The 13,921-nt window shown below is 45.5% G+C and overlaps 3 protein-coding genes across 9 annotated transcripts in view; 1 reads left to right on the plus strand and 2 right to left on the minus strand.

The window, feature by feature from the left end:
- LRWD1 (leucine rich repeats and WD repeat domain containing 1) overlaps positions 1 to 2,914 on the plus strand; it is a 24,178-nt gene extending 21,264 nt beyond the window's left edge. For all 3 annotated transcript variants that reach the window (XM_081890326.1, XM_081890325.1, XM_081890327.1), the window contains 3 exons: positions 1,018 to 1,176; positions 2,066 to 2,190; positions 2,500 to 2,914. In XM_081890326.1, coding sequence (XP_081746452.1) covers positions 1,018 to 1,176; positions 2,066 to 2,190; positions 2,500 to 2,640 — 425 coding nt within the window. In that variant the 3' untranslated portion in view covers positions 2,641 to 2,914. The remainder of the gene's footprint in view (positions 1 to 1,017; positions 1,177 to 2,065; positions 2,191 to 2,499) is intronic.
- A 349-nt stretch (positions 2,915 to 3,263) lies between these two features.
- POLR2J (RNA polymerase II subunit J) lies at positions 3,264 to 7,737 on the minus strand. The gene is made up of 4 exons (XM_081890715.1): positions 7,589 to 7,737; positions 6,487 to 6,576; positions 4,505 to 4,679; positions 3,264 to 3,503 (listed from the first exon to the last, which is right to left on the minus strand). The coding sequence occupies exons 1-4, from the start codon at positions 7,639 to 7,641 to the stop codon at positions 3,468 to 3,470; spliced, it is 354 nt and encodes a 117-aa protein (XP_081746841.1). The 5' UTR covers positions 7,642 to 7,737; the 3' UTR covers positions 3,264 to 3,467.
- Positions 7,738 to 10,167: 2,430 nt separating this feature from the next.
- RASA4B (RAS p21 protein activator 4B) overlaps positions 10,168 to 13,921 on the minus strand; it is a 46,580-nt gene continuing 42,826 nt past the window's right edge. For all 5 annotated transcript variants that reach the window (XM_081890319.1, XM_081890321.1, XM_081890320.1 and 2 more), the window contains 2 exons: positions 13,808 to 13,872; positions 10,168 to 12,527 (listed from right to left, as the gene is read on the minus strand). In XM_081890319.1, the coding sequence (XP_081746445.1) occupies positions 12,391 to 12,527; positions 13,808 to 13,872 (202 nt within the window). In that variant the 3' untranslated portion in view covers positions 10,168 to 12,390. The remainder of the gene's footprint in view (positions 12,528 to 13,807; positions 13,873 to 13,921) is intronic.

Genomic DNA, 13,921 nt, shown 5'->3' on the forward strand with positions numbered 1-13,921 from the left:
ACAAGATACAAGCCTTTGGCATACTTCCCCAGCTTGCTTTCTTCTTTTGCACTTAGAAACATCTTTAATAAAATGGGGGTTTTTTTTAGAAAAAGAAGAAACATTTTCTAGACAAATTGGCAGTAAGTAGACTCAAAAATCCCTTTGGGCTAATGCACATTTTTAAAGAAAGAGATAAAAGTAGACTAAATGCCAGAGAAGATGGGTTAGAAAAGTTTACAAACTATTTGGTCAAAGCTGATGACCTTCAGTGCCAGGGCACAGCATTGACTCCCTCCCATTTCCATGCTTGCCAAGTCATAAGAGATAAAGAGAATGTTGCACTTTGAAGACTTCTCTACAGAGAATGGGAAACCTCTTTCATTCCTCATTTCAGTGTTTATGCTTTGTGAACCTGTTATCTTTATTGAAAGGCCCCAAGTCTTCCACATAGCTCCCCCTCCTTGGTGATTCTTATAGAACAGCAAGTATTCTGCACTCCATGTATGACAAGCTCCTCTCTTAAGTCATATGAAACCAGTCCTAAATGAGCACACGTAGGTGGAATAAGTCCTATTTAATTCTGTGGAACCTACTTCTGGGTAGAGATGTTGGTATGCAACTGCACTGCAAGTTACTGTGAGAAAAAAATGTATGATTGAATCAGGTGCAGTATTGGGTCCCTCAGCTTCACTTTAAGGTTATGACTTCATTTGGCTTTCTTTGGCACATTACCAGAAAGTAAATTTTGTGTTGCCATTATTAACCATCACCTTCTGTCAGGCCATAGGAACATAGGAAGCTGCCTTGTACCGAGTCAGACCACTGGTCCATCTACAGTAACTGGCAGTCGCAGCTCTCCAGGATTTCAAGGGAGTCTCTCTACTTAGGGAAGAGATGCCTTCTGGATACAAAGCAAGTGCTCTACCACTGAAAATTAGTATCTTAACAAATAAAAGCTAATTTCATAGGAAGATGCAATGTTCCGGCAGCAGGAATACTACCTAGCAAGGCATGTTTCTTTTCTCTCCTCTGCAGTTACCAAGAGTTCTAAGACAGGGTCCATAAACCTCTGGAGCTGGAGCCGCTCTTTCAAGCAAGGGAAGGGGGGTCGCAGAACAGTGCAAGCCGTCATCCTGGCTGAACTGGAGTGGTCCTCAACAGACCTGCCTTACCTCACCCTCAGCACGTGTCCAAGTAAGTGTCTCCCATACTGCTGACCCTGCCCTTTTCACCAGTGCTGCTGGTGCCTTCTGCCACCTAGATCCCTGGCAGCTCTGAGCATCTAGAGGTGCTGGATGGCAGGCTCTGCCCTCTCATGTCTCTCAGGCATTGTATTTCATGAAGTGTGACATGCTGGCCACCATTTCAAAAAGCATGACAGCACCAAATAAGCCCACCTGGAGGGAGGCTGTGTAGCTGCAGCATCACTAGTGCCCAGTTGAAAGTGGGCATTGATAGCAATGCTGAGCAGGGGCTGTAAATCCAAACTCTGCCAGGAAGTGGTCTGACTATGACAGAATAATAGAGGAATGCCCCCCCCCCAACTTCCTGACCACCTTTTTCCATGCTTGGAGCAAAGGCCAAGTCAAGGATGTGTCCTGCTCTGTGCATTGGGCTGGTGACAACCTGAGACAGCCCTGTGGTGGTTGTAGGAGCCAGGAAATCCTGAGCTGGTCCAAGAGCAGCAATGTTGAAGTCTCCTATAATTATCATCTGGGATTCCTTTAACACCACAGTCAAAAATACATTAGTCAGAGAGTGTGTTGGGCAGCTGGGTGGGAAGTACACAAAAAGCATCTTTAATCTCTCTTAAGACTCAGTGTTAGATGCAGGCCTTATAATTCTTCCCCTAGTTCCCAGTCAGGGAGAACAAACTTCGGCAAACCACAGCAACCTCCCTCCCCAACCCTCTAGCCTGAGTTTGTGCTGCAGTGGGTATCCAGTGGGACAGAGCTGGGCAAGATCTGGCCTGCTTTGACTTCTCCACCTTACAGGTGCACTCATGCATCTTTGAATTATACCCCTCTGTTCTTCTGACTGAAACCGCAAGATTGATTTGATTTGGACCCTTTTGCTCCTGCAGCAGAAGAGTACGTGTTCTGTGGTGATGAGAAAGGAAGTGTCTGGATGTATGACCTCAGCAACCACTTGTCCACTCTGAGTGCCACAAAGGAAGAGTCGTCAGTTAAGAGAATAGGGCCTTCGCAGGTACAGGGGCAATTTATCTTTCTGGGGTTTGCGTCCTGATGTTCAATTATGGGACAACAGGTACAAATGTATATTTGATTTCAAATATGTTACTGGTTATTTAGAGGTTAAAGACATTTTGAAAGATACAGTAAATCACCTTTGAAAGAATTTTCTTAACTCTAGAATTTTGTATAGGATGAAAAATGGTTTGGAATATTTGATAAAAATGTTTTTATACTGCATTCTAGAAGAATGTGTACTGCAACAAGGTTGAATTGTATATAAAATGAGACAGTAAGCTCTTCCCTCTCAATCTTTTCTGCTTAGGTCCTGAAGTGGCCAGAATTGAAAGCAAATGGTGAGCTGCTGACAGATGTCCTGGTGAACAATGTAGTCACAGACCCCACCTTCACTTACCTGGTTGCTCTCACCGACGTAAACATTGCCGCAATATGGAAGAAAGCCTAGCTGTTCTGGCGTGGCCCTGCAAGAGGAGCCACATTTTTCGCCCACATTTCAGTAGTGCAGTATTTGTGACCGTTCTGGAAATAACCAAGGTTGGGGTGGGGTGGGGATTTAAACTTCATGTGAATTATTTCAAGGAAAATCAACTGAAGGGTTGGCTGGAAGCCTGTGCTGGCCAATACCCACATCTTTTAACTGTGACTTTTACTTTTATTGGTGTTTTAAAGTGTATTTGTTTTATAGAAAGACAGTATTTAATAAAACTTGATAAAAGCTAGCTGAAGTTCTTTTTAAATTATGGCAGGCAAGGAGAGTTGGCAGGGACCACTTTGCTGAGCACTAACATCTTGCATATATCACTTAAAAATGACACAAACACCCCTCAGAATTGGGAAAATGTTAAATATGTTTGAGTAGATGGAGCGTTTTAAGTAGTGGTTAGGATTATTTAGAATTTAACGAAGTTTTGTACTTCTCGCCTTCCAGTAGTCTCTTTGCAGGGAGGGTTCAGATCCTTAACCTTAGAGCAGAACCATTTTCCCTCACTCTTGAAACATGGCACACAAATGATATTAGCTTTGTCTCCTTCAGGTCTTTACCAATCTTTTCAAACAAAACAACTTGGATGAAAAACTTAAGTATAATTTATTAGCTAAAAAATAAAATAAATCAATTGGGATCTCATGTCCAACTGCCTTCTACACATATACAAACATTTGTTGGAGGATGCAAAGCAATGTAAAGGCATTATTAAACACTTGCTATTAGCCTGCTATATAAGGAAAAACTAAATTATGCATTTACAACAGATAGGCAAAAATGTCATGTACTTATTCAATTCCTTCTTGTTTGTCTTTGATGGCAACCTGAAAGAGAGGCAGACAAGTAGTCTCTTAGTGAAGTTTGATCCAGTTTCTCACAGAAATCAACTATTTTGTGGTAGAGCAGGAACAAAAGGGGAAAAACCATTTCAATTAAGGCTCAAACAGAAAGTAGGGGTTACATAAAGCCAGTTTAAGAGACCTTCCTTTTCTGCAGTTAATCACCTGAACTTACTACAGAAGACAAAAGAGTCTGGACTTCAGGTGGTTTGTATCCCATCCTTAGCCACAGCAGAATTACCAAAGGAAAACGGCAGAACCACACAGGGCCCCAAACTTTTGTGTTGCAGAGGTGGTTCCCTCGCAACTCACTATGAATGCGACTGCTGCCCAGGGACTAGCTCATCCCTGCAGATTTGTTTTTTTCTGAATTGGTGGATTCCATTTTGGGCCACACCCACTCAAACATGTAGCAGGGATGAGGACACAAATAATTGGGGTGGGGGAAGCACTTAAGGTCTGTGAAAAAGTGTATTGAATTTAAGAAAGGAAGGAGGATAAAGTATCAGCACTTTTGAGAGAAAGGAGTCCTAAGGAAATGGTCCTGAGTCTCCCAAGATCTCATTGGTGCTTCAAGTGCCATGTGTCTGCCCCATGTTGAAAAGTGAGGAACCAGCAGAGGTCTTACTAGGGATGCTCCCGCAAGACACCTCTTTATAGGGGGAGCTACCCCTAGTTGAATGTGTCTCCCTATCAAGAGAAAATGGCTCATTTTTGCCTTTAAACAGTGTTTGAACCCCTGGATCAGTCCACCCTGGACAGCTCCAAAACATCTATCCCTGGGGTCTGAAAGGACAGAATATGCCCCTGCTTCACCCGGGTGATGGTGGATTAAGCCATCTGGCAGCATGCCAAGCAGTTGCCACCCAGTGCAGCTTCTTACCCAGTTCACAGCTATATATCTTGAGGCACAGAGGAGACACCTCCCACTGACAGGTCATCGCCATAAAAGCAATGCCAAGGCAACTTTAAATGCGCCAACTTACCCGGAACCTTTCCTCAAGGAGGGAGAGCTCGCTGATGAGATCTGTGATGGCGTTGGTGAAGGCTTCTTGGGGACTGTAATCGGGGGTGGTCTGGACACGAATGATGATCTTATGCTCTAGTGGATGAGGGACCTTGTACCCTGCAAACAGCACCTGAGGGTCTTTCAATAACTGCCTGGGGAGGGGAGGAAGAAAAGGGACACACAGAAAGTATACTGTGAAAAATGTGGTTTGCCTTGCTAGATCAGACCAAGGACCAGCTACCTTAGGCCAGAGGAGGACAGCTAACGGGGGCTGGGTGATAACTGGTTTTCAACTTCATGATATACCAGCAGCTAAATACTGTAATAGACTGATATATCACAATGTCTGAAATGCATCTTGGCTGTTGCTTCCTCCTCACCTTAGGGAAGGAAGAAGCAGCTGAGATACACCGCCCAGCTTTACAGCTGAGTAAGCCTCCATACTGCGTCCAGCTCAGATGAGCTTCCTCAAAGGTGCAGGCAGATGGAGCCCAAGGAGGCCTATAAAGCATGGTTAAAAGATGAGAATGTGTAGCCTGCAGAAGGAAATATCAAGTGGAGATGTGGAAGTTATCCTGAAATATCTGGTGGCTGCTGTGCAAAACACAGAGCAGACTTCTCTATACTGGCAGCATTATTATTATTATTATTATTATTATTATTATTATTATTATTATTACTACTACTACTTAAATTTGTACACGGCTCTTCATCAGTAGATCTTAGGGAGGTTCACAGCATAAAATGACAATGTGAAAAAACAAAATACATAATAAAAATATGAACAAAAACAAACTAATAATCCCCACTCCTAAAACACATTTAAAAGGGCATTGGGTATCGGCCAAACATTCTCATGTTGCCACTCTCCAAACCTCTTGTGAAGGAGCACACGAAGAAGGGCCTCAGTGGATACAGTGGTACCTCGGGTTACAGACACTTCAGGTTACAGACTCCGCTAACCCAGGAATAGTACCTTGGGTTAAGAACTTTGCTTCAGGATGAGAACACAAATCGTGTGACGGCAGCTGGAGGCCCCATTAGCTGAAGTGGTACCTCAGGTTAAGAACAGTTTCAGGTTAACAAAAGACTTCCCAAACGAATGAAGTTCTTAACCCGAGGTACCACTGTAATTGGGCGTTTTCTGCAATGGTTCCCTGTTTGTGGAATGAACCAGGGAGGTTCAACAGGATCTTAAACTAGATTAGCTTAAGCAGGCTCTTAAATAATTTTAAATGCCAGGATATTATGATCTTAAATGCCAATTAGGAGCACAGTCTACTACAGGGATGGCTATCCAGATGTCAATTCCCATCAGCCCTAGCCAGCATAGTCAAGGGTCCATGATGATGGGAGTTGCAATCCAGCAATATTTAAAGGCCACAGGTGCACTATATCTGATGCTATTCTCTACTTTGGGCGTAAGATCCAAGGAACTGAGGTCTCCAGAAGGAGCTTGACTTCTTTCCTTGGGGCTGGAAGGAAGTGGCAGAACATTACTACTAAAACCTGTAATGAACATGCCACATTTTACTTCCCCAGCAGCCTATATAACATCCTTGCTTTCGGTAATTTAGCCAGTCAAAAACACTTGACAGTGTCCAACAAACTCCCATTTTCATAGGCATACTTGTATCAATTTACATGCCAAGGGCTCCCTTAAGTAACCTGGGGAAGATCACCCAGAGCCTACCAGGAGTATGGAAAAGCAACAACCTCATTGTCTCCTTGACCAGGCATAGGCAAACTCCGGCCCTCCATATATTTGGGACTACATTTCCCATCATCCCTGACCACTGGTCCTGTTGGCTAGGGATGATGGGGATTGTAGTCCCAAACATGTGGAGGGCCAGAGTTTGCCTATGCCTGTCCTTGACCATCATCCTTGTTTGAGACAGGTGCTGCTTTCAAACAAACCCACCCAAACCTTGCTGTAAAACAAGAGCCATTGCTACTCACGACTTAATGATATTCCCCAGAGTGTGATCTTCCTTGTTGATGGTAAACAGGCAGGCATTTGGCACTTTGGTATCCTTATTTATTGTAATCCTGGAAGGAAAAGGTGGAGCAGAGAAGAGACTTTTTAAAACTGTTTTGAAAATGCAAGGCTAATTTCAATGCCAGCTAATACAAGACTTTCCTTGATAGGAGGCAAGGCTCGTTGCATCAGCTTTGCCGAAAGCCCAACTTCATCAGGCCCCTTAACTGTGTAAGTTCTGAAGCGCACTGGTTGACTCTTGGGAAGGTCACAGCCTCTCAGCCTAACCTACCTCCCAGGGTTGTTGTGGGGAATGAATGGGAAAGGGGGGTGGGAACTATGTACGCCACCTTGAGCTCCTTGGAAGAAAAAGTGGAATATGACAGCATCTTAAAAAGCAGAGACATCACCTTGCCAACAAAGGTCCGTATAGTTAAAGCAATGGTTTTCCCAGCAGTGATGTATGGAAGTGAGAGCTGGACCATAAAGAAGGCTGATCGCCGAAGAATTGATGCTTTTGAATTATGGTGCTGGAGGAGACTCTTGAGAGTCCCATGGACTGCAAGAAGACCAAACTGATCCATTCTTAAGGAAATCAGACCTGAAACTGGAAGGACAGATCGTGAAGCTGAGGCTCCAATACTTTGGCCACTTCATGAGAAGAGAAGACCCTGACGTTGCGAAAGATGGAGGGTACAAGGAGAAGGGGATGACAGAGGACGAGATGGTTGGACAGTGTTCTCAAAGCTACCAGCATGAGTTTGACCAAACTGCGGGAGGCAGTGGAAGACAGGAGTGCCTGGCGTGCTCTGGTCCATGGGGTCACGAATAGTCGGACACGACTAAACGACTAAACAACAACAAAACTGCAAAAATAAATAATCTCGGCTTCCACACAAGCTAGAAACTTAACGAAGCGGTCCACCCCCTGGCGCCCAGCCAGTGCCGCCCAGCGCCCCCCCAACCCCCACGGCGGATGCTCTACCACTGATATGTGGTCCCCCTTCATCTCCACCCAGACCCCAAGATGGTCACAGGCCTCCCCGCTGCCCAGGCCATTTTAGCTTCCCTCCCCTCACTCACTTCTTCTCTCCTTCGAAAAGCAGGAAGGACTCGAAAGCCGGAGGCGCGTTCATTGCTCTCCGCTCGTTTGTTTCGGCTCCCGGCGCAACGGGGAAAACCGCTTCCGGGTTGGAGTCACGCTTCCGGTTCCGGGTGCTTTTCACTCGCTCCCCAGTCCGTTCGGAGTGAAGAGCGATCGCTTTCGTACCTATAGCTCCCTCTGGCGGCCACGGGGAGAAAACGCAACCTGCCGGGCTTATTATCCCCTTTCCCGTCTTTACCTCCCCCTTGTGGACAGAGGAGGAAACGCAAGCTCCCGCCACACACACGTGCTCTCTCTCCCGATTTAAATGGAAAAGTCCCATTTAAATGTGGGAGGCTTCAAAAACCAGTTGAATCGTTTGTTGAAGGCAGCAGTCCTTTTTAAAAAAAGATTTCAGCGGGTGGCACTGTGGGTTAAACCACAGAGCCTAGGGCTTGCCAATCAGATGTTTGGCAGTTCGAATCCCCGCGACGGGGTGAGCTCCCGTTGCTCGGTCCCTGCTCCTGCCAACCTAGCAGTTCAAAAGCACATCAAAGTGCAAGTAGATAAATAGGTACCACTCCAGTGGGAAGGTAAACAGCATTTCTGTGCACTGCTCTGGTTCACCAGAAGCGGCTTAGTCACACTGGCCACATGACCCGGAAGCTGTACGCCGGCTCCCTTGGCCAATAAAGCGAGATGAGCGCCGCAACCCCAGAGTTGGTCACGACTGAACCTAATGGTCAGGGGTCCCTTTACCTTTACCTTACATTCACTTTGGAGCAGGTGAGCCGTTTGCCTGCTGGCCTGGTCCTCACTGTTGATGCACAGCTCCAAGGCCTACCTGCTGTCCCTTCTTATGAATCATAGAATCATACAATTGTAGAGTTGGAAGGGACCCTGAGGATCATCTAGCCCAACCCCCTGCAATGCAGGAATACGCAGCCATCCCTTACAGGGATCAAACCTGCCACCTTGGCATTATCAGTACCACACTCTAACCAACTGAGCTACCCAGGCATTTCTCACAACTGATCTTTGTCTTAGTTTAGTGTTGGACCATACAGCCCTTCAAACAGAGGACTGTTTTCTGTCAAGTAGTCTTTACCAACCTACCCTGAATCCAAGCAAAGCTGAAAGGTGTGTCTACCTTAGGGAACAGGGAAGTTGTGTCCCCCCCCCACTCCGCTGCCCGGTGTGCTTCACAGCTCCTCTTACCCCCCAGTTGTTCACATCAGCACAGCTTCACTGGTGTCAGATTTGCTTGTTTGGTACACACATTAGGAGGAATGTTCTGACACCAAAAGCTGTTCAGCAGTGGAACAGAAGACCTCAGAAAGTGGTAGACTCTCCTTTATTATGTTTAACAAGAGGTTGGGTGGCCTTCTGGCAGGAATTCTTTAGCTGCGGTTCCTGCATTGCAGGGGGGTTGGACAAGATGACCCTTGTTGCATTTATAGAATTGTTTTGATTTTTATGCTGAAACATTTCTGTTGCAAAACCACCACGTGGCCTCTTCTGATGAAGAGAAATACCGTATTTTTTGCTCTATAGGACTCACTTTTTCCCTCCTAAAAAGTAAGGGGCAATGTGTGTGCGTCTTATGGAGCGAATGCAGGCTGCGCAGCTATCCCAGAAGCCAGAACAGCAAGAGGGACTGCTGCTTTCGCTGCACAGCGATCCCTCTTGCTGTTCTGGCTTCTGGGATTCAGAATATTTTTCTTCTTGTTTTCCTCCTCCAAAAACTAGGTGCGTCTTGTGGTCTGGTGCGTCTCTAATAGAGCGAAAAATACGGGTGAATGGATAATCAATAATGAAGCACAGTTAGAAATGGTTGAAGGACTCTCAAGATGGTTGGAGAAACAACACATCAGACGGTCGTACTTTATATTTCATAACAAAGCATAGGATGCATAGGCCTTTTGGCCAGTGTTGTATGAATGCAGATTAAAAAACCAGGATGGGAAATGGTAAACGGGAGAGTGGGCACGGCCTAAACTCCTAAATATGGAAGTGCTGATGGACCTTGGAGCCGACTTGGAAATCGCAGCCTCTTACAGGGGCCTGCTGTGTGTGTGTGCGCGCGCCTCCATGTGACAGCTTATTATTAATGGTATCTTTTAATCTCTCTCTGTGTGTGTGTGTGTATTTAAATTTATCGGATTTTCCATGGAAACATTAAATCCGGATTAAACTGGGCGGAGGAGGGAGATGATACAACATGGTGTGGGGACAAAGTCTGATGGATGTTGTACGTGTCCAAAATAAACCGCTGTGAAGAAATACAACCCTAAACCCAGCAAAAGCCCCTTTCAGGCCTCCTGGAGAAGGAATAAAAATCATTCCAGGTGCTGCAATGGCCCACACTAAATGTTTCAGGAAGCTCCTTCTTTTCCATCCCTGGTGGTTGCCGCTTTTCCTGTGGCTACTCCCTAGTGAGCAGTAAGGTAAAATCCATATATGATCAGAGGCACTCTTGTTACCATGTAAGTTCCAAAAGGCGAGCGTTGATGCTGAAAAGCAACAAAGGGCAAACCATGTTGTAACTAGCCAGATAGTCGCAAACAAGATGGGAGGGTGTGATAAAAGAGACTTTATTCTACATCAAGAGTAGCTGCTGGCTTGGCTTGGAGGGGCAGCTGTCCAGACAGATCAAACAGCCATTCCAGGGATAGAGAATAAGTGGCCCTCTGGATGTTGTTAGACTCTAGCTCCCATCAGGCCCAGATGATGGTCAAGGATGATGGGAGTTGGAGTCCAACAACACCCTCCATTCAACTATTTTTTCCCCATGCAATGGCATATACTCATTTGTTTTATTGCATGCAAATTATATAATTTTAAAATTCCTCCCGTGCCTAGAGCTACTGCTGAGCTTGGAAATATATATGTCCCACCTGGTCTAGCTCAGAGGTAATTGCAAGGTTGTGGCAGAAGACTCAAATGGCACCGTTTCCCCCTCTGCTCCTGTTATAGTAACCATAGACTACAAATCAAGTCATGAAAGTCCCGCTAGATCAGACCAGGTGCAGCACTTTATTTCCCTAGAGTGACCACAAGGAAGTCCACAAACAGGACATGAGGCCAACAAACCTTTTCTATGGTCCAAGGTCACCAACATCTGGCATTGGGAGGTACACTGCTTTTAAACATGGCTAGTAGACCTCTCCTCCATGGACTTCTCAAAGCCTCTTTTAAAGCCATCTAAGCTGGTAAACCAAGGCTGCAGTTCTCTTTCTTTCTCGACAGCTCTGTCTTTTAATTCCAATTTGTTATCTGCAGTGGCCTGGACAATGGTAGGGCCGGCCTTAATCCCAGCTTGGGACCCTTTTTTCCAGATAATGTGGCCTTTCTGGGAGAACCATTGCTCATCATATCAGCAAGAACTCCCATGGAGTTGAGAGGGCAGACTCTCCCATTCCCCAGTATTCAGACTGCTAGCTGCCTAGGGGTACACATGTGTAAAGGCCACAAAAGGAAGAAATAAAGAGCAACATAAGAACCTAAGAACAGCCTGTTGGAACAGCCCAGAATCCTGTTCTCACAGCAACCAACTAGATCCCTGTGGGAAACTCAGAAGCAGGATCCGAGCGCAAGAGCTCTCGCCCTTCCTGTGGCTTCCAGCAACTGGTCTCCAGAAACACTGCTGCCTCGGTCATCATGGCTAGTAGGCACTGATAGTCCTCTCCTCCCTGAATTTGTCTAAACCTCTTTTGAAGCCATCCAAGTTGGTGGCCATCACTGCCTCCTGTGGGAGGGATTGAGTTATGCACTACATGAAGTCCTTTCTTTTATCCTGAACCTTCCACCATTCAGCTTCACAGAATGTCTACAAGTTCTAGCCTAATGAGAGGGAGAAAAACTTCTCTATCCATTTCTGCATGACATGCAGAATTTCATATACTTCCATCAAGCGACCCTCTTCTTGCTCGCCTTTTCTCAAAACGAAAAAGGGAATCCCCTTGATCATTTCCCTTTCCCTTTCCTGAACCTTTTCCGACTCTACAATATCCTTTTTAGGTGAGGCGACACAGCACTCAAAATGTGGCTGCACCATAGATTTGTTTAACAGCAACAGGATAACTGGCAGTTCTGTTTTCAATTTCTTTCCTAGCATGGAATTTACCTTTTTCATGCTGCCACATACGAGGCTAACATCTTGACTGAGCTATCCACTACAACGCCAAGGCCTCGCTTCCGGTCACTCATTGCTTCCCCCTCGAACACAGTAGACCACAGGTACATATTTTCAAAAGCACCTCTGTCATGAGGTCTAGAAACCTACTTTTCCTTATTCTTTTCAAACAGTTAAATCTACAGTTCTCAAGAATGCAAAGTTCTGGATGAAAATCGCAGGCAATAAAACAACCAGCTTTGGTGTTCCATTAAGGCTAGGGGCTGAACTTCTACAGTACTTGCTTATAGGGCATTAAAAAAAACCTTGCGGGTTTTCCTTTAAAAAAGCTCCAAATTTTTTGAAATATGGCAACCCTATAGTTGCTGTTTTTTAGACTGGTGAAGATGAATGCTTTTGGGTTGGGTCTCCTAAATTGATCTCAGTTTTGTCTTCAGAGTTCAGAGGACTTGGCAGGGAGAGTCGTTTCCAAAAGGAAAGGCGATGCAGGTTATGAGAATCAGGGCCCCACTCTATCCCATTTCCATCTCATCAGATGATCACAAGTCCAGAGAGAGAGAGAGAGAGAGAAAGAGAGACAGAAAGAGGAGAAACACCCTCTATTCTAGATGTTTGGCAGCAGAACTGCCCGAAGAAGGCAGACACGGGCCTAGCCTGTGCGAACAGTCACGTCTGCAGTTCCACAAGATGATTTCGGTCCTGGTTGGCCAAGTCGCTCAACCGGGAAAGCTCCTTACTGTGAATTTCTTCAAGATCTTGCAACACCTGGAAAAGCCGGCTAGGTCCATCGGCATTTTCAGAGTCTGTAGCAGGAGAGAGAGAGAGAGAGAGAGAACAAACAGGATTATGTGCAGGTAGTCCATTCACGGTAGTTTGTCAATATATCAGTAAGGATGCATGAATCTCCCTTTCCTTAGTCATGCTGCAAGAAGTACCTGTTAACAACAACAACAACAACAACAACAATAGTAAGCTGGAGAGAGCCATCCATGTTTCAGGATTCAACCCAAAGTGTTCAGTATTCTTTAAAAAGAGCAGAGGCAACCAAGGCTGAAGCCCACTGATACAGCATGGAAGCTTTCCCACTGCTGAACTTTCTATTGAACATCTTTTGATTTAGACATGTTCCCATGTTTAAATTGAAATTTTTCAACCAAAGAACCCCTTGCTTTCCATACTACTTCATTACTTTTGGGTCAAGCCTTCACGCTGTTTGCCTCTGAGCTTCCCTATACCCTGGGATCTCTTTTCTAGTCTGCTGCTCTGCAGTGTTATAATCCCAGCCAAACTGACAACTCTCCCTCCCTTACAGAAGCTGGCCTGAAAAGTCTTTTGTTCCCCCTGAGAAAGTGAACTGATAAAGCCTGAAGGATCTGGAAACCAAGCCTTATGGGGAACAGTTGGGGGGCATTGTGTATATTTAGCTTGGAGAAGAGAAGACTGAGAGGTGATGTGAGAGCCCTCTTCAAATATCTGAAGGGCTGTCACTGGGAAGATGGAGAAAACTTGTTTTCTGCTGCTCCAGTGGAGAGGAAACCAATGGCTTCAAATGATATGAAAGGAGATTCTAGCTAAACATTAGAGAGAACTTTCTGAGGGTAGGAGCTACTTGACAGTAGAATGGACAACCTTGGAAGGCGATGGACTCTCCTCCACTGGAACCTCCATTTTAAAAGAGGTTCAATGGCCATCCGTCAGAGATTATTCAGCTGTGATTCCTGCATTGCAGGGGGTTGGACTAGATAACCCATGGGGTTCCCTTGGATTTGCATTTGATATCCCGCCTTTCACTCCCTTTAAGGAGTCTCAAAGCAGCTAACATTCTCCTTTCCCTTCCTCCCCCACAACAAACACTCTGTGAGGTGAGTGGGGCTGAGAGACTTCAGAGAAGTGTGACTGGCCCAAGGTCACCCAGCAGCTGCATGTGGAGGAGCAGAGACGCGAACCCGGTTCCCCAGATTACGAGACTACCGCTCTTAACCACTACACCACACTGGTCCCTTCCAACTCCATGGCTCTATGAACCAATCCAGCCTCAGTCCACTCCGCTCTCCACACTTAAAACAGTACTGATGAGTCATACCTTCATTCTGGGTCAAATGAAGATTTTCATTTTTCTCCAGAGTTGATAGTTCCAAATATTTTTCCCTTTGAACAGTAAGAAATGAAAGGGAGAGTTAGTGCACCCTAGAATTAC

This window comes from Podarcis melisellensis (genome assembly GCF_964234715.1).
Source record: "Podarcis melisellensis genome assembly, chromosome: 15".
NCBI classification, from domain to species: Eukaryota; Metazoa; Chordata; class Lepidosauria; order Squamata; family Lacertidae; genus Podarcis; species Podarcis melisellensis.

What these genes read in the sequence shown, in the direction of transcription:
- POLR2J (XM_081890715.1), bottom strand. Translation starts at nt 7,641, where the DNA reads ATGAACGCGCCTCCGGCTTTCGAGTCCTTCCTGCTTTTCGAAGGAGAG. An exon ending in CTGGGGAATATCATTAAGTC is followed by an intron (nt 4,680 to 6,486) that starts GTGAGTAGCAAT and finishes TCCCCTCCCCAG; the next exon opens with GCAGTTATTGAAAGACCCTC. An exon ending in TCCTTGAGGAAAGGTTCCGG is followed by an intron (nt 3,504 to 4,504) that starts GTAAGTTGGCGC and finishes CCTCTCTTTCAG; the next exon opens with GTTGCCATCAAAGACAAACA.